This window comes from Bos taurus, chromosome 19 (assembly GCF_002263795.3).
Source record: "Bos taurus isolate L1 Dominette 01449 registration number 42190680 breed Hereford chromosome 19, ARS-UCD2.0, whole genome shotgun sequence".
NCBI lineage: Eukaryota > Metazoa > Chordata > Mammalia > Artiodactyla > Bovidae > Bos > Bos taurus.
Window position 1 is genome coordinate 36661951 of NC_037346.1, and position 19257 is coordinate 36681207.

The window sequence follows — 19257 nt, forward strand, 5'->3', positions numbered from 1 at the left end:
TTTGCCCCGCCACCCCACACACCTTTAACCACCTACCTCACAGACACCCAGCGGCCAAATTCCCCTCCTCTATGGCACCTGAGCCCACCTTCCACTCACAGGCAGAGAGACAGACAGACGGACAGACCTGGGGACTCTTGCAAAGATACCCTTGTCCCACTCTTTCCTCCAGGAACACCGAGGGGTTATCTGGGCTGGGGAAGGGATCCACAGGAGGAGGAACAGAGGGGTCTGTGTGAGTGTGTGTGAGAGAGAGAGTGTGTGTATGACTGTGCGTGTGTGTGAGTGTGTGTGTTTGTGTGTTGAGTAACAACAAAGAATGAGAGAGAGAGAAACGAAAGAGCGCAAGAGCATGTTTTGCCTGGAAGGCAAGACTTGCAGCCAATCAGAGCGCTGGGGCCTCCCTCTGCGACTCCACTATTGAGTCTATAACCGGCTGGCCGGGCGGAGCTGGCAGCATTTGACTGTGGCTTGGGACGCGACGAGAGGCGCGCCGCGACCGCCCGAAGACCCGCGATGGTCTAAGCGCCCCTCGACCGACCCTCCCCAGAGACGCTGCCGGGAACCCTCCCCCTCGCCCTCCGGACACACAACCCCGCCTCGTCTCCTCCGCCTCCCCCGAGCTCCTGCCCGCTTCGGCGTTCCGGCTGAGGCCAGCCCGGGGGTGGTACGGCGCCCGCCAGGATGAGTGGCTCCTTCGATCGCAAGCTCAGCAGCATCCTCACCGACATCTCCAGCTCGCTCAGCTGCCATGCGGGTTCCAAGGACTCGCCCACCTTGCCCGAGTCTTCCGTCACTGACCTGGGCTACTACAGCGCTCCCCAGCACGACTACTACTCGGGCCAGCCCTATGGCCAGACCGTAAACCCCTACACCTACCACCACCAGTTCAATCTCAACGGGCTTGGAGGCACAGGCGCTTATTCGCCCAAGTCGGAATATACCTACGGAACCTCCTACCGGCAATATGGAGCCTACCGGGAGCAGCCGCTGCCCGCTCAGGACCCAGGTGAGGACCGCGGGGTCGCTGAGAATGGGAGGCACTGGGAGGTTCCCGAGAGAGAGGAATTGGAGCCAGAATCTAGGGGAGCGTCCCGGCTAAGAAATGTACTGTCTGAAGTTAGAGACGGTGAGCTAGATGACCCCAGAGTGGACGGACGACCTTCCAGTCCAGAAACTGGTCGCCTTTGGGGCGTGGTGCACGCGGGACGCCGCGGTCGGTCCCGGGTGAGGATCCGGGTGAGCGAGGCGGAGAAGGAGAGGGCCCTGGACAGTCAGAGAGCCTCCGGATCCAGGTGCTTTCCCGGCACTTCAGCAAGCGGTTCTCCATCGGGCTCCGGGCAGGCGGCAGGCGCTGGGAGTTCTGCGACCGCAGTTTGGAACTGGGCTGGGGAGGGGGAGAAAGATGAGGGGGACACGGAGAAAGACCCCTCAGAATTCCGGAAACAGGGAGGGAAGCAGCAATTGAGAGTGAAGAAACGGGGGCAAAAAGAAAAATGGAGGCATAAAAATATGTTTTTATAAAATATAAAATATTTTTATTTATAAAGTGGAGGCATAAAAATGGAGAGACAAAGTGAAAGAAAAGACAGAAGAAAGGATCTGAGGAAAGGGCGAAGGAAAAGGAAGTCTGATGTGTCCGCAACTTTTTCTGAAATCTAAAATTATTCTGAAAAGAAAAGGTCTAAAAAACAAACAAAAAAAAAAGAGCGAGAGAAGTGACCGACGGCGAGGTCCTGTGAGAGGGCGGCGAGCAGGCGGGTGGCAGGGACTGAGGGGAGCGAGGCGGCGGCAGTGCGCGTCCAGGGGTGGCTGGCGCCGGGACCCGGGGAGCTAGGAGCCCGGGAGCGCAGCGTCGTGGGCGGCCGCCGGCCAGGCTCTGCGGCCGCAGCTCCCTCCCGGGGCGCTGGCGGCGGAGAGCGCCGCCAGGAAGTCCCGGGACGAGTCGGTGGGCCGGAGGGTGGGGGCTCCCGCGGGGCTCCGGAGGGCGACGGTGTCTTTGGCCGAGGCTGAGTCGCCCACCTCCCGGTGCGTTGCCTGCAGTGTCCGTGAAGGAGGAGCCGGAAGCTGAGGTGCGCATGGTGAACGGGAAGCCCAAGAAGGTCCGAAAGCCGCGCACGATCTACTCCAGTTACCAGTTGGCCGCCCTGCAGCGCCGCTTCCAGAAGGCCCAGTACCTGGCTCTGCCCGAGCGCGCGGAGCTGGCCGCGCAGCTGGGCCTCACTCAGACGCAGGTCAGTGGTGGGCGGTCGAAGGCCGTGAGGACTCGGTGGGGTCCTGCGGGACCCCGGGATACCCCAGGCACCGCTGAGCCTGGATGGCTTAATAAGTTGCCTGCAGGCCCTTGAAACCCTTGTCTGTGGGTAGAAGGACCCCCAGATCTCAAACTCGGTTGAAGTTTGTGCATTAGCACGTGTACAGGTGTGCATATTTGTGAATCATGCGACTGAGTGTGGACTGAGTGCGTCTATCAGAAGGAGAGGTATCCTCCCTCTACCCCAGAATCCCCAGCTTCCACAGGCTCCCAGCAGCGTTGGTCACTGCTAGGAGTCCGCATCATGCTCCCCACCACCTCACCCCACCACCCCAGGCTAGGTGTGTGTGAGGGCTGTACATACATGTATATTCATGTCTGTTTGCACACAGGCTAATGTGTGTACAGTACATGTGGGAAACGCACCTAAGGAGGAAGGCCTTTCAAGGGCCACTGTGTTTATTGATGGACACATGTACTTGACTGGGCCCCGTGGTGAGTGTATGTACAAAAATGTGTGCTTGTATCAAAAGACTGCATTCCTGCTCAGTACCCAAATGCTCCACCCCTTGTGTGCTTGGAGGCAAGAACAAATTCCCCACAAAGTGGGGTAGGGACTCAGAGGTGGCAGTCCCCCAGCCCCAGCCTGTCCCTAAAGCCCCCAGCAGCCTGTCACTGCTCAGGGGAGGAGTGGCAGACGCCTGGCTCCCTACAGGTGTTGACAGGCAGGCCTGGGTTGCGGCTGCGTGGGGCCCAGTCCGCCGGGAATCTGGGTCACCCGGTGAGGAGCTGATTCATTGTTTGTACCAGTCATGGGGTGGAGAGCGGCAGGCGGAGGGGGAGATACCCCAAGGGAAATTTGGGGAATCATGGCTCACCTGCTTCTGAGTCCCAGATCACCCCCACTAACCAGCCCTGAAGGGCTCCTGAGTGTGCGAACATGGGAGCTCATGTTTGCAGGGCGTTTATCTGGGTGTATCTGTGCATGTGTGTGTCTTTATAGACTGGTGCCTGTGTGTGAAGTGGTGAGTGGGTATGTTCATGCACATGGAGATGCTTATGTGGGTGTGTATTTGTCTCTGTATATCTGTGCACCTTTGCTTATGGGTTTCTAATGTGAACAAAATGCTGCAAACTGCCTCCTCCCCTCTGGAGTTCAGCGGTTACTATGTCAGGTGTATGGCTGGCTGCTTCGAGTTCTTTGTCTGTCTTAACTTTTTTGAGCATTATAGTGACCCTATGAGGTAGGTAATCGTGCTGCCAGCGTCCCCATTTTGCAGATGAGGACAGCAAAAACCAGAGAGGTCGGGTAACTTGCTCACAGTCACACACTTAGTAAGTGGCAGAGCAGAATTTGGACCTAAGCCGCCAAAAGTTCCTAGCTGAATTTCTATCCCCAGTAGAAAAAGATGCTGGCCCAGAGGCAGGATGCCTGGATTTTGCCTGGGTCTCATGTGACAGTGGGTTCTGGCCCAGCCCTCTCCAGATTGACTTCCCCAACGGGTTTTTCACTCGGTGTTCTAAGAGGCTAACTAGCTCCCCCTTTCTTCTTGGGGCAGGTGAAAATCTGGTTCCAGAACCGCCGTTCCAAATTCAAGAAGCTCTATAAGAATGGGGAGGTTCCCCTGGAGCACAGCCCCAACAACAGCGATTCCATGGCCTGCAACTCACCACCGTCACCTGCCCTCTGGGACACCTCTTCCCACTCTACTCCAGCCCCTGCCCGCAGCCAGCTGCCCCCGCCACTCCCATACAGTGCTTCCCCCAGCTACCTGGACGACCCCACCAACTCCTGGTACCATGCACAGAACCTGAGTGGACCCCACTTACAGCAGCAGCCGCCTCAACCAGCCACCCTGCACCATGCCTCCCCTGGGCCCCCGCCCAACCCTGGGGCTGTGTACTGAGCACCTACCCGTCCTGAACCTCTCACGAAGGAACCCCGGGACCAGGCAGAAGGCGCCTCCGTCCTAGCTGACACTCAGGAATCATCGAGGAGCACAGGGGAAAGGACATCCCTTTCCCCTTCCCTTGCCCCTTCTTCCAGGGACCCAAGAGCTTCCAGAGGAAATTTACATGGACCAAGGATGCCCCCTGAACCTCCCACTCACTGCCTAGACACTGGGGTGCCCCTCCAGATGTTTGGGCACTCCACTCCAGCTGGGACAGCTGTTCCCCTTCTGCTCCAAGAGCCTGGATTGGCTTCAAATGGCTCATCACCTTCCAGATTCTAAATCTTAGTACTCGGTCCCCAGACTGGATTCCTTGGGTACTGGGGAGACTGTGGAGTGTGCGCAGGTCAGGCTTGGGCTGGGCTGGGGCACCAGGCACTGTGGATCCCAGGACCTGCCAGGCCCAAGATCCTCCCCCAAGCCACCTGTGGTTGTCTCCTTCCTGAGCATCCCCTCTGCCAAAAAGACATTGGACCGTGAGACTGGGACTCAGGGTGGGGACCTCAGCGAGCCCTGCCCTGAACTTCTAGCCCTCGTTTAAGATTTGAGGGTTACACCAAAGAAAAGCCCCAAGTAAGGGAAGCTTTTAATATTTGTGGCTTTAGAGAGAAGAATTCAAGGAGCACCTCGCCTCCCCAACTCTGGTCGAAGAGGAGGGGTGGGTCCCAGGCAGCCTTCCCGACCACCCATTTCTTCTCCCATGTACAGGACTTTGCACAACTTTGGTTTCAAAAGCTGTTGAAAAATAGGAAGACAAAGGGCATTGTTAACAGTTAGGACCAATCTCCCCTGCGTGGGCGCCTCTGCTCACCCCCGCGCCCCCACCCCGCCTCTTCCCACCTCTTCCTCTCCTCCAGTAAGCTGGCGCCAAACCCCAAATCTCCAAGGAGACACACCAGGAAAGACAAACCCCCGAACACCCCCTTTCCGGTGGCCTTGGAAACAGATTGTTCCCGCCAAGACAGAGAATGTCGGGTGAGGTGCACGGTGTTATAACTCGGTACCTTTAGGGGTGAGGGGGTGGCTGGCTGAAAGGCTGGTAGCACTGGCTCTTCCTGGCCCAGATGTCCCCCCAAAGCTAACTTTCCTCCACCCCTGATGTGGTCAAATATCGAAGAAGAGGAGGGGTAGAAGACTCTAGCTATATATATAGTATGTATTTTTTTTTTAAAGCAACAGAGAGAAGCAGTCTCCTCCCTCCTGTGGTTTCCTATTTATGTGGCCCTTTCCTCCTGGATGTACCTGCCTGTGCGCAGTGAGCTGAGAGAAACAGAGATGTGGGCTCCGGCTGGATTTGGGTTTGGTGGGAGGCGCAGGCGCGAGGAGAGACATGGTGGATCTCAAAGAGTCCCACCCCAGGGGGATGGGAACGAAGCCAGCTCCCACCCTCTCCCAGCCTTCTCATTTCTGCTTTCTTATTGGACTCACCTTTATATATAACATTAATAAAAAAGAAGAAAATAACCACTGAGCTCTTTGAACTGGAGGCTAGAGGCAGGCAGCTCTCAGGGGAGGGCTGGGAGTCAGGGAAGTTGTTTGGTGGGGAAGGACCTCTGAGCAGGGGCTCCTAAGGGATTTAGAGCCCTGGGGACCTACTGCTGGGGTTCTGAGCTCAAGAGCTGAGTTGGGCTTGGCTGGGGGAAACAGATGCTTCTGACCACACGGCTGGCCCACGGTCTGGGGAATGGAGGCTCCCAGCCCTTGGCCTCCCTGACTCCACTCTGCTTGGCGTCCCTTGTCGGCGTGATTTAGCAGCCCCCCACCGCTGCCTGCCGCTGCTGGGTCACCTCAGGGCTGCTCTTTGATCCTGGGCTCACACACAGACATGCTGCACACATGTGTAAACCCCCTGCCTCCATGCCCAGGCATTTCCTTACCACTCACCCTCCTGTCTGTCCCTTTCAGTTGGAGGTGAGGGCGAGGCCTTAGGCAGGGATAACACCACTGCTCCCACAGCTGGCAGGGACCCCAGGCCATTGAGATCCAGGCTGGGCCATGGAAACAGACAAGGGGGGTTCCACACTGACCTTCTCAGGGAGTGCTTGGGCCCTGACTCACTGACGGCCTAGGCCAGGAGTCTCGCCCCCTCCTCTTCCAGCTGCCCAACTCCAAGACTCTGGAGACAGAGAGCTGGAGGTCGCAGCAGGAACGGAAGTGTGCGTGAGCAAACATCTTGGCCCAGATGGGAGATACAGATGGGATTCATGCACACGCTGTGAAGCCACCTCTCACACATGTACCAAGACTCACATCTCTCTACCATCACACATACATGGACTCATGTTGTCCTCTGAGGCCAGATACTGAATGCACACCTGAGACACATTAGCATCACACAAATATACGAACAATAACACTCCAAGGGATACACAGGTGCACACACACACAGCAGAGACAGCTCCCTATACTGGAAAAAGTCTAGACTGGAGACTCAGCAACACCATCCAGCAGCCAGGGTGACCCAGCTCAGCCTGGAAACTCCCTGTCCGGAATCTCAGCTTCTCACCTGTTGAATGGGAACAACAATCCCCACCCATTCGGGCCTCTGGGGCGACTGTGAGCCACAAAGCAGAATAAGGATGAGGAAGCAGAACAGAAGGGCCCTGTGGAACAGCAGGACTCCAGAACCTGGGGACCTCCAGCCTCCACCTTACCCTTCTGCCTCTCAGAAAATAGGCCTCCCCTCCCCCTTGCCTGAGGCTGGCGGAAGGGAGGAGGGCCTCCAGCCCACGGACGCCAGCCGGGCTGGCAAGGGTTAAGTGGCAGCTGCCAGGCGGGGCTGAGCTGAGCAGTTTGGGTTGAGGGCTGCGTGCAGGCAGGAGCAGCGAGGCGGCAGCCGGGCAGACTTGCTGGAGACACTGCATTTTATTAGGGCTGGGCTGCCAGCAAAGGGAGGGAGAGGGAAAAAAAGGGCAGAAAGAGAGAGGAAGGAAGGAGGGAGGCTGGGCGGGCAGGCTGGCTGGCGGGCTGCTTCGGGATGAAAGGATGTTGTAAGCTCCTAATTCCTCCCTGCTCATCCCTGCTCTGTCAGGCTGGATTAACTGCCCGGGTGACCTCCCTCAGGGTCAGCCCCACCCCTGACCTCCCCTTCTTCCTCTCCTCACCTCCAGGCCAAGCAGGTCACCCTCTTCACCAGCCTAGGGTGGGGCGTGGGGGGGCACGGGGACAGGTGCTTAGGTGGGGGACCTGGCAGAGTGCCCGGGTGGGGCGGCTGAGCCCATCTCCTGCCAGGTGCTTCTTGACTACACCCATTGCCTCGTGACAACCTTCAGAGAAGAAGAGGGGGGCGAGGGAACCCCAGTCTGCCCCGAGGGTCACTGTTCTCCAAACCTTAGTAAGGGCTGGATTTGTTAAACCCATATTCTGTGCCAAGCACGTTACATGTGATCCTCAAAACAGCCTGGAAGGTGGGTGGTATAGTGCCCATTTTTCAGATGGGGAAACAGGCTCATCTGAGAGATACAATCTCCATCAATGTTACATAATTACATGCATGTTCAGTTGCTCAGTCGTGTCCAATGCTTTGCAACCCCACGAACTCTAGCCCACCAGGCTCCTCTGCCCATGGGATCTTCCAGGCAGGAATACTGGAGTGGGTTGCCATTTCTACTCCAAGAGATCTTCCCAACCCAGAGATACATAACTAATACGTGGCAATGCTGGGATTTGAATGCTGGTCTGTCTGGAGAATGGGTGCTCTTTGTAGGCTTTTCTGCAGCACACTTCACTAAAATGCCCAGGGTAGGGTGTCAGAGAGCTGAGCAGCTCTGCCTACCCCAGCCCTCCAGCCTTCCTTCCTGGGTTCTTCCCTGGGAGGAGTGTGGGGGGAGGGGCTGGCCTTCCTCCTCAGGGCTGATCCTTGGAAAAGCTTGATGCTAGAGTCAGGAATGTGCACGCTGGAGTCAGCTGACCTGGGGTGAATCCTGACTCCACTACTGACTGTCTGATCTCAAGCAAATCCTTTAGCCTTTCTAAGCCTAGTACCTATAGCATAGGACTAATGCTACCTGCCTAGCAGGTAGTTGTTGAGAGGACTAAATGGATAGTGTGTATAAAATGTTTCACAAGGTACACAGCACATACCAAGTACTGCTCAGTATATCAAAGTTGCTGTTGACGATGGTGACAGGATGATGGGGCTTACTGCCCACCTTGACTCCTGCCCCGTCCCACCCTCGATGCCACTGATTCAGACCCAGGCCCCTGGCTGCACTTGCCATCTTGTTGATCTGCCCATCTCTAGGTGCACTCCAAAAAGGAGTGAGTCAACCCAGTGTTTTCTGAACACCTGCTCTATTTCTCGCACTGTTCTAGGCACTGGTGCCACAGATGACTGAGGCCTGGGCAAGGAGGCACAGTTCTGGGTGAGGAGCTCCAGGGTCAGAAGCAGGGACTACCCTGGAGAGGCCCCTGGCTGGGCAAACCTGACACAGCCAAGGGGGTTGGGTGGGTTGTCAGAGGAAAGGGGCAGGGCAGCTGGTGGTGGGTGGGAAGGAAACGTGGAAAGGCTTCGTGGTAGGGGCAGCATTTGAATTGTGCCTTGAAAAAAGGATGGCAGCATGAGAGGCAGAGATGGGGGTCTGGGAACATACTCCCTGGAGATCCCACCTGCAGAATAGCTCCCCTCCCAGGACTCACCGGGCACAAGGGAAGGAGGCTTGTGGGGGAGCCTTGAAGGCTTCTTGAAAGGCAATGGCAACCCACTCCAGTGCTCTTGCCTGGAGAATCCCAGGGACAGGGGAGCCTGGTGGGCTGCCATCTATGGGGTCGCACAGAGTCAGACACGACTGAAGCGACTTAGTATATAGTATATATATATATATATATATATATATATATATATATATATGCTAAAGGGAGGGATGGCATGGACCCAGAGAGTTCTTAAATACTCCCCTGGATGCCAATCTCAGGGAAGGGTCAGGATCTGGCAGTTGCCAGCCCCTCAGACATGCTGGGAGCCACCCTAACTCTGAGAGCCTGGAGAAAGAAAACCCCTGCCCCTCTACTGGGAGGAGAGGGCTCCTGCCCTTCTCACTTGCGGAAATGGATAAGAAGGATGATCTCAACCCCTGTCTCTGAGGCCCCTCCCTTTAAGGGGTCCTGGATACTAGGGGGTCTTAGAGACTTCACCCCAATTCAGCCTCCACACACCACCTGCCTCAGCAACACACCATCACTACCACCTACTCCCCAGGCCAGCGGAGCCTCCCACCTCTGCGGGAAAGGGGATTCCAGGCACCGAGACCGGACATTTGATGTGCAGCCTCCCCACCTAGGTGAGGGTTCTGGTTGGCTAAGTCAGGCTGAATTGCATCAACCATGCCCGGAGGGGATGGCAGAGGAGGGCTGGGGGAGAATGAAGGGGGGAGGAGAAGGGAGAGCCTTCAGCCAGCACCCTGGCCTCTGTTTTTCCAGCTTTAATTGCAGCGTTAATCACCTTAATAAGCTGTTTACCAACCACCCAGCAGCCTGAGACTGGAAGGTTTAGAAGCCAAAAAGTGCTTGGAGATGAGTTTCCTGAGCCCCAGGGAAGAGGGGCAGGAGGACAGTGCTGATGGGGGCCTTGGTGGGGCTTGGGGCAAAGGGAGCAGATGGGGGGCTGGCAGAGAAGGCTGGGGGTGTCAGGAAGGCCAGCCTCCAGCTCTTTGCAGGGGCCCAGACCCTCTGCCCCAGAAGCCCTTGAGTCAGTCTTCAGGGAAACCTTCCCAGACCTTCAGCCCAGGTCCCCAGCCCGCGTCTTTCTCCTTTGTCACTCAGCCGGCTAGTCACTGCTAACTGGATGACTCTTCTCTTTCCAGGCCCCCAGTCCTCGCTCTGTGGAGGCAGAGCCTGGGTCTCACCTTTACTGTCTTGTCCCCAGCTCAGAGCACTGGGCAGGGATGACATGGAGAATTTTTGTTCACCCTGGGGAGGGTTGCTGAGCTGCGAAGCAGGGGGCGGGGGATGTCTTTCATACCAAGGTCCCTGGGGGTAGAGCTTTGGACTGGGATATAAAGCATGAGGACAGGGGTTGTGTATGTTCACTATGTGCTCGTCGTGCTGGCTGGAGAGCAGGATTTCAGTGGACACCAACTGTCCAGGTGAATATGTGAAGCCTTCTCTTGGGATCCCTCATACAATCCCTCCCACTCCCATTAGATGAGGGATTGTGGGGCTGAGAGGGGAATGATAACCACCTCCCGCTCTCAGCTGTTGAGGGCCAACCAGACAATGAGAGGAACACCCAGCACCCAATCACTAGCTGCTTGGCGAGCAATGCAGGAGCCAAGAGTAGCTGCAGCCTCAGGGGTCATCATTGCATCTACTCGCCCATCGGGAAGTGTCTCCTGAGAGGCTGTGTGTCTTGCCCAAAGTCACATAGCAAAGGAGGGGTAGTGAATTTAGGAGACCTCCTGGCAAAGGAGAGACTTTGGGATTGGTCTGTTGAGCCCCAAGGTGGGCTGTCTGAGAGAAGGAGTGATGTAGGGATCCAGGGTGGCTAGGATAGACGCCCTGGCAGGAGGCGAAGCTGGGGAGGGGGCTGAGTGGGGAGGGGCCTCAAGGCCCAAATGCCTGGGCTGTCTCCTGGAGCAAGTGTGAGCAGGACTGGCAGTGTCCGCTGAGTGAGCAGGGTCCCGAAATTCACACCCTGGAGGACTGGCTGGGGCAGGGGAGGGGGTGCCCCCCAACCCAGGCAGTTCAGCTTATACCTGGCAAACTGGCGGCAGCAGCATTGTGCCCTTCCCTGCACACTGAGGGCATCTGGCCACATCCTGCAACACTTATGGCATTGTCCCACACCTGCCCCTGGGAGCAGTCAGGCCTGCCCTTAGTTCAGGAATCACCAGTGGTGCTGGGTAGGGGAGAGTGGTGACGTGCCTTCAGCTAAGAGAGGGTAAGGGGAAGCTGAGGAGAGCAAGAAGCCACAAGAAGCAGGAGTTTGGCTGGTAAGGAAGGAAGTCTCTCAAATGCAGACTTGGATCCTCCCAAGATCAGGCAGTGAAGAGGCTAATGAAGCACCTACTGTGCACAAGGCTTGTGCCAGAAGCTGTCACGGGCACAGTCTCATTTAATCTTCTCAGCTGCCTGGCAAAGGCAGTGCCATCATTATCCCACTTCCCAGGTGAGAAAACAGACTCAAGAGGTTCAACAGTTTCCCCTAAAGGCCTCCAGTGAATGTGTTTCAGAGTTCAGCCTCCTGAATCCCTGGCCTGTGGCCCTTTCACCATCCCATGGCCTCTAAAATTGAAATGGGGAGAAGCTAGGGAGGATGCCAGGCTTAGCTTTCCCCCTTGTTCCCAGATCAGCTCTGTGTCCTTAGAGATACCAGTGTTTCATAGAGTAGGACACATGTGCAAACACCCAGGCACACGTATGCACATTTCTGAGCGCTAACCCTGACTTTGACATTTACTATGTATCTTCAGCTAAGTCATTTGCCCTCTCTGAGGTTAATTTTCCTCATGTATAGAAATGGAGCTAAGCATATGTAATTTTCAGGGTTCCTGAGGAAATTAAATAACACTTAACACAAAGCTTGGCACACGGATGGAGCTCAACAAACGATACTGCCAGTTCTAGATGAGACCAGTGGTGTGCAGTTAGGACACTCCTCAGTTGACTTGGGAGTTCTAGGTGCCCTCAATGGGCCCAAAGTTTACCCTTTTGCCTAACGAGGGGAGTTCTCATATATACAATTCCTCCCTCTACTCGGAAAGTCCTTTCTTGATTCCAACCTAAGTCTGCCATACTTCAGATGGAATGGAAGGACAGCCACCCAGGACAGAGCCATGTGCTGGGCCTTCCCAACAGAAGGGAAGAGGGTGGAGTTTAATACAGGCACACCTTGTTTTGTTGTACTTCACTTTATTACACTTCACAGATCCTGCAATTTTTCTTTTTTTTTTTTTACAAATTGAAGATTCATAGCAACCTCAGATTGAGCAAGTCTATTAGCACAATTTTTCCAACAGTATTATTTTTTAATTAAGGTATGTGCATTTTTTTAGACATAATGCTATTGTACACTTAATAGACTACAGTAGAGTGTGAACAACTCTAGTACAGTGTAAACATAACTTTTCTATGCACTGGGAAACCAAAAAATTTGTGTGACTCACTTTATTGCAATATCCATTTTTATTGTGGTGGACTAGAACCAAACCAAAATATCTCAGAGGTATGCCTGTATCTTTTAGTCACTAATCAGCTAAAGAGCTGCTTCTTCACATCTATATACATCTATCTATATCCAATATAACAGGAATATATTTCCATATTTATTGCAAGACTAGAGAACAGCATCCTATATTTATCTTATATCCAGCCACTATACCAAAATTTCCCTACTTCTGGAATATTTTCCCCCTAAGGTCTCTTTGGTGATGGACAGGGAGGCCTGGCGTGCTGCGATTCATGGGGTCGCAAAGAGTCAGACATGACTGAGCGACTGAACTGAACTGAACTGAAGGTCTCTTGTTTTCTAGCTATACAATCAGATATCAGTAAAGGAGGGCAGAGGGCTTCCCCAGTGGCTCAGTGGTAAAGAATCTGCCTGCAATGCAGGAGACACAGGAAACCCAGGTTCGATCCCTGGGTTGAGAAGATCTCCTGGAGAAGGGCATGGCAACCCACTCCAATATTCCTGCTTGGAGAATCCCATGGACAGAGGAGCCTGGCGGGCTACCAGGAGTCCATGGGGTTGCAAACAGTTGGACACGACTGAAGCGACTTGGCACACATGCACATCAGTAAAAGAAATCTCTTTTTTTTCTCTGCTTTTTTGTCTAGCAGGAGGGATTCTTGGGTTTCAGTAGAGGCAATCATTCACAAATGAAGAAGTCAGGAACCTCAGCTGCCTCTGCATGAACTCTGGCCCAGGCAGGTTCTGGATGATCTCACTTTCGGATACCTTCCCATCTAGGGTACTCAGAAGGCTGTCCTGGAAACACAGTTGGAAGTCCTCACCCCTTCCAAACAGTAAATGCTGGAGAGGGTGTGGAGGAAAGGGAATCCTCTTGCACTGTTGGTGGGAATGTAAATTGATATAGCCACTATGGAGAACAGTATGGAGAGCCCTTTAAAAACTAGGAATAAACGAACTACCCTATGACCCAGAAATCCCACTACTAGGATTATGCTGAGAAAACCATAATTCAAAAAGACACATGTACTCCAATGTTCAGCACTCTTTACAATAGCCGGGACATGGAAACAACCTAGATGTCCACTAACAGATGAATGGATAAAGAAGTTGTGGCACATATATACAATGGACTATTATTTGGCCATAAAAAGGAATAAATGTGGGTCAGTTGAATTGAGGTGGATAAGCCTAGAGCCTGTTATAGAGAACGAAGCAAGTCAGAAAGAGAAAAATAACATATGTTAATGCATATATATGGAATCCAGAAAAATGGTACTGATGAAACTATTTGCAAGGAATAGAGACAGACATAGAGCACAAACTTGGGGATACAGTGGGGGAAGGAGAGGGTGGGACGAACTGAGAGAGTAGCATTGTCATATATACCCTACCATGTGTAAAAGAGTTAGTGAGAAGCTGCTGTATAACATAAGGAGCCCAGCCTGGCCCTCTGTGATGACCTAGAGAGGTGGGATGGCAGGGGTCGGGGGAGGCTCAAGAGGGAGGGGATATATATACACACACACACATATATGACTGATTTGTATTGTTGTACGGCAGAAACCAACACAACATTGTAAGGCAATTATCCTCCAAATAAAAAGGAAAGAAGTCCTTACCGTTTAGCCAGTGTCCTGCACAACTCCGTCCCCTCCACATAAAGCAGCTTGGTCAGCCCACCACTCTCGCCATGGGAGTGTTTGGGGAAGACAGTTGGTCTGAGGTTCTGCTCACAGGTGGAGACCAGCAGAGGAACAGGGATAAGTGGACAAGATCCCTCAGGGACAGAGACAGAAAAGGTTTTTCTTGCTTGGCAGTCAGAGATAATACAACTAATCCTTGCTGAATCCCGATTGTATTTAGAGGCTATTGTGTTTTAACTCATTTAGTTCTCATCACCCTAAGAAGCACAGGCTATTAACCATTCTCTTCATTTTCCAGATGAGAAAGGCGAGGTACAGAGAGGTTAGGAAACATGCCCAAATTACACAATGATATAAACCAATGTTACCTCAATTAAAAAAAAGAAGGAAAAAGGAACTTGCCTATGGTCATAGAGTTGGATTTGAACTTGGGCATCTGGCTCTTTATTTTTTTGTGTTCCTGGGGATGACTATACTCTTCATTATGTGGTAAGTTGGTAGATCAGAGGAGAACTGAGGCAAAGGAATGGGTCACCGTACATGCTGGCATACCTGGTGTATTTCACAGCACATTTAGGGTGGGCTCTGTCTCCATGACCTTCTGAGATATCATTCCGATCATTATCCCCACTGCACAGGTGAGGAAATAAAGATCCAGGAGGTAAAGTGACTTGCCCAGAGCCTCTCAGCTGAGTGTCTGCATTCCAGGGACTCCATGAAGTCCCTCTGGACGAGGAAACACATTTTATTTTCCAAGGGGCCAGGGGAAATAGTTCATATTGTTTAGATGGGGCTGCCAAGGGGCTGGGAGTGGGAGGGAGTTGAAAGCAAGGATGAGTCCCAGGGCAGATTCAGGCTTTGGGAGAGAGGAGGGAGAGGGGAGAGGAGGACGTCACCAGAGGTGGGAGCAGCCTCCATCAGTGGGTCCAGCTGATCCCGTGGGCTTGGGGAATGTGACAGGAGCCCAGCAGAGGCATGTCAGCAGCCTCCCGCAGTCTGGTTTCCCCCAGGATCTGTTGGAGCAAAGAATTCCCAGTGGCTTCAGGGCTGGGAGGAGGAGTCTGCAGCAGGCCCCAGCTTGCAGGGGCAGAGAAAGCAGCTCCTGGGGCCAATATGAAGGAGTGGTCTGGTGGCTCTGTGGCAGACCTGGTGGGCAGTGGGAGGGGTAGGACCTGGACAAGGGTCTCATGGCCCTATCCATACTTAGACCTGGCCTGCCATCCCAAAGAGAGCAGGAGCACCAGGCCTGGGGAAAGGGGGTGTCCAGCAGAGAAAGGAAGCCCTGAAGGGGAAGCCCCTCAGTCGGAGAGGGGAGCCGGTGCCCTGCTCTCTGGCAACCTCCAGTCTGAGGAAGGAGCACGGGTCCTGACATGTCAGGTTAAACAGGCCAGAGAACATGATCACAGGGACGGGCTGCCAGGCCCGAGGGGATTGCAGAGCAGGGTCCCCCCAAGGAGCCTCGTGATCGGAGTGGGATTATCTAGATGTCATGCTCCTGGCCTCACGATTCGGCCTGTCTGTTATTCATCAGCTTGAAGTAGGGAGGGGGAGAGGATGGGGGACTAAAGGCCAGAGTGGAAGTCCTCAGGCCCGCCAAAGATCTGACCCAAAACTCATCTGAACTCTTGAAAGGGCACGGTTCAGATGAACCTCAGAGGAATATATTCCACATATATTCCACAGAAAGTGGAAATGAAGTAATCTCTCCATTTTGGGGCCAGAGAGGCTGAAGGCCTGGCTCTGTGAGAGTGTCTGTCCTCCAGAAACCTTGATGTTTGGAGGAGCTTGAGGCCAACTCCTTTCCCTTCCTGGGCTGGCAGACACATCCCCCGGGCTGCCAGTGGGGCTGAGGACCTTAGAGATGAGACGTCAAGCTGTTGGGGTTGAAAAGGCATCCAGTCTCGTGGGAAAAGCGAGGCCCTGTATTCTAAGAGCTTCCAGTCTGACAGAAGACACAGGCTGCGCTGCAGTGCCCCAGACTGGAGTGGAAAGTGCTGGTAGACACACATCAACCCCTTACACACAGACACACAGAGATTTAGGAAGGGAAATTATCTAAGCTTCAGAGGGGGTGTGTAACTTGCCCAAGGTTATACAGCAAGCAGAAACCGAGCAGTGCTTTCCTCACCACCCCGTGACCCCTGCAACCCCTCCTCCTTGAGTTGCCGTCAGGGCCAGGGCACAGAAGGCTCAGTGGAGCCATCTGGGAGGACAGCCTTTGGGTTCCTGTGCCAGGGCTGGAATCTGTGGCTACCTCTCAGAGCCACCGGATGTGCCAGGAATGGCTGGGACGGGAGCTCTTGCTAGAGCTCGGGAAGGGAAGCAGGCAAGGCTTCACGGAACAAAGCAAATAAATTCATAATCAAATTACCAGATTCTGTGGCCATTCAGCCATTCAGTCTCCCTCACCAACTGCTTACCAGGGAAATATTCCCAGAAAATAGATCAACAACCAGGAAAAGGGGATGGGAATGGGAGAAGCTCACACACAGGGAATCTAGTCTGTGTATTTCTGGGGATGTTGCAGTCTGTTTCCGCATATGTTTAAGTCCCTGGGCATTTCCTTCTTGGTTCATCCCTCTGTGTCATACTTTTCTCTATGAGTATGTAACCTGGAGTGTACTTCTCCAAATATGTCCGCGTACAACCATGGAAGGCTCACGTGTGTCTCGTGTGCGGTTCTGCCCACTCCATGTGCACCGATGTGTCCACCTATCTGTGCGTGCACTCTGTTGTGTGGCAGTGTGTGTACTTAAGATGGCCCCGTGCCTGGGTCCTTACATCTGTCTGTTTCTGTGTATTTGTCTGGAGCTTTTGTACTTTGAGGTTTAGGGTAGAAGAAACTTTAATTCCTTGCTTTAAGCAATCTGAGCTGGCCAGGAAAGGGGGAAGGGGAGGCATGAAGAGGCGGCCACTTTTCTGTCTGTAACTTTCTTCATCTTGGAAGGGGAGAGACAGCAGTCGCCCAGGGACTTGCTGCCAGAATTTCTCCCTGGCTGCCCCAGATCCAACAGCAATGCTATTCGGAGAAGGGGCGGGGGAAAAGCACTGGAGAGGGGAGACTAGAACTGAAGGGCCCCTCCTCTTCACCCATCCTTGACCTGGGAGAAGCCAGGAGACAGATGGGAGAGAGGGGAAGATATGAAAAAGAAATACTTTGGGGTCAGTGAATTTTTCTTTACCATCCTAATTGTGAAAACATTACTCATCTCTTGGAACAGAGGTTCCCAGGCGAAGTCGGTGGGGGGGGCGGTTAGAGGAGTTTTTGCAGAGGCCTGAAGCCCATCCCCACACATTGGTCTTGGTCACTGCCTTCCCCCACCTTCCTCGCCAGCCCCCTCTTGGCACCATCACCTTCCCCCAGGCCAAATGAGCCCTGGCAAGGAAAGGGTTATCCCAGGTCAAAATTAGGGGTGGGAAACACCTGTGAGATGCTTTTCTGAAGGAATAAGCTTCAGTGGCCCCAAGGACAGAAAGCTGAGAGGAGACAATGGCAAAAGCTGAGGTTGGACGCCAGACAGAGCTAAAAAGCTGATTATCAGATCAGGGGAGGAGAAAGAGGGGTGTATCGTTACCTGCTTGGAAGCAAGAAGTAAGTTTTGTCCTCTCTGTCCTTTCCCCTCTCTACCGACATCCCTTATACATTCTGGGGAAGTCCTTGATCTCTAAGGCCTCATCTACACAAGCCTCAGCTACCCGGATAACATTCCATTGACTCTGGATACAATCCCAAAGGCAAGTTCAGGCATCCAAACCCAAGTGAGGTTTGGAGCTGAGTAATCAGCTGCTAGGGATATGCAGACTTTTTGTCGGGGGAACAACCAGCTCCCCACCCCCATCTTGCTGGGCAGATCTCAGGGTGGGGGAGGAGCAATCTGTCACTCTGTCTTCCCAGCCCCCTCCCACCGACACAAGCTCCCTCTTCCCACCTGCAAGTAATTTGGCCAATGGGAGGGCAGTTCAGATGGCAGTGTGGAATCCCTCTAGATCTGTGTGCGCTTGGTGGGGAGGGGGCTAACTCCTTTCCCCCCAGACCCCGTGTGCCCTTTTTCTCTTCACAGCAGCAAATTACTTGTAATTATCTCACATTGCAAGCCTTCAGGAGCTGCTCCCAAAATTGCTTTAATTGAATTAATTGAATCTCATTTTGTTGGGGGAGAGATGGGGAACATGTCTTAAAATAGCCTTGGGGGAGAGGGAAGAACAGCCCCAAGTCAGATTTCTTGTGGCTGAGACCCATGCAACTGAGCGAGTGAGCTCTAGGCACAGCTGCTGGTGCTTCTGCATTTAAGACCTTGCCTGTGTCTGGCTCTCAGAGGTGCTGATCCAGGATGTGTGGAATTCTCTAGTCTTCAGCCCCCTTTCTCCTGCCTGCTCTGAATGGATGGCAGTGGCAGTATGAACTCAGCCTCACTGTGACCCCTCCTCTTCAATACATACAGCTGCTATAAACACCATTTATTATTAATGAGTGCTTACTATGTTCCAGGCACCATGTCAAACATGTTACAAGCACTATCTCTTTTCAACATCACAACCACACTGGGAAGCAGGTCCTATTAAAGTTCCCATCTTGGGGGAAGGAAAAGGAGGCTGAAAGAGAGGTTAAGCAACTTTCCAAAAGTCACACAGCAGAGCAGGACTCTTTGGAGGCCAAAACTCCAGTTCTTAACCATTCTATAGTATCCCGCTCCCTTAATGACCCATATTTTCCCAGAGAGGTGTCTGCACAGAAAGGACCCCCAGGCTCCCTTCCTGCAGCTCCAGTGGTTTGTGGGAAGAGAAGGGGGTGCCTCTCCTACTGGCGTCCACTCCCATCAGCTGTTAGGAGCCCAGGGAAACTGGACCAGCTCCCAAGTGGACAAGGATTCCTGTTTTGGCTGGAAAGGGAGGGGGGCGCTGTCAGCTCAGCTGGCCTCTGGCTGGAAGAGTAATTATACTCCTGGTACTTGACTTTACAACTTAGGCTGTTGTTTTAATGATGCGACTCGTGTTGGGCTGTCCAATTAATCTCGCCTTTGGAGGCTTTCCGAGATGGGGCGGTAGATCTTATCTCAGGTCTGTGGAAAGAAGAGTGCAGCAATGTGGGAGGGAACAGCTGCCCTAAGGACCTGTGGCCTCAGTGAAGACCCAGAGGAGGAACCTGGGGCTGGGGCCGCTGAAAGCCAGTGGAAATGGGGGTTGGTGGCCAGGGGCAGGAGAAGGTGTCAGTGGGGAGGGAGCAGGTGTCTCTTCTCCTGGCATCCTCATTCCTCCCTGCTCCTGGACCTTGGCTTTGGT

At 53.6% G+C, this 19257-nt stretch overlaps 1 protein-coding gene across 1 annotated transcript; it reads left to right on the forward strand.

Moving 5' to 3' along the window:
• The first annotated feature begins 475 nt into the window (after positions 1–475).
• On the forward strand, positions 476–5670 carry DLX3 (distal-less homeobox 3). Its single transcript, NM_001081622.1, has 3 exons — positions 476–1009; positions 2044–2234; positions 3814–5670. Exons 1-3 carry the CDS (start codon positions 685–687, stop codon positions 4159–4161), a joined length of 864 nt encoding a protein of 287 aa, NP_001075091.1. The 5' UTR covers positions 476–684; the 3' UTR covers positions 4162–5670.
• The last annotated feature ends 13587 nt before the right edge of the window (positions 5671–19257 follow it).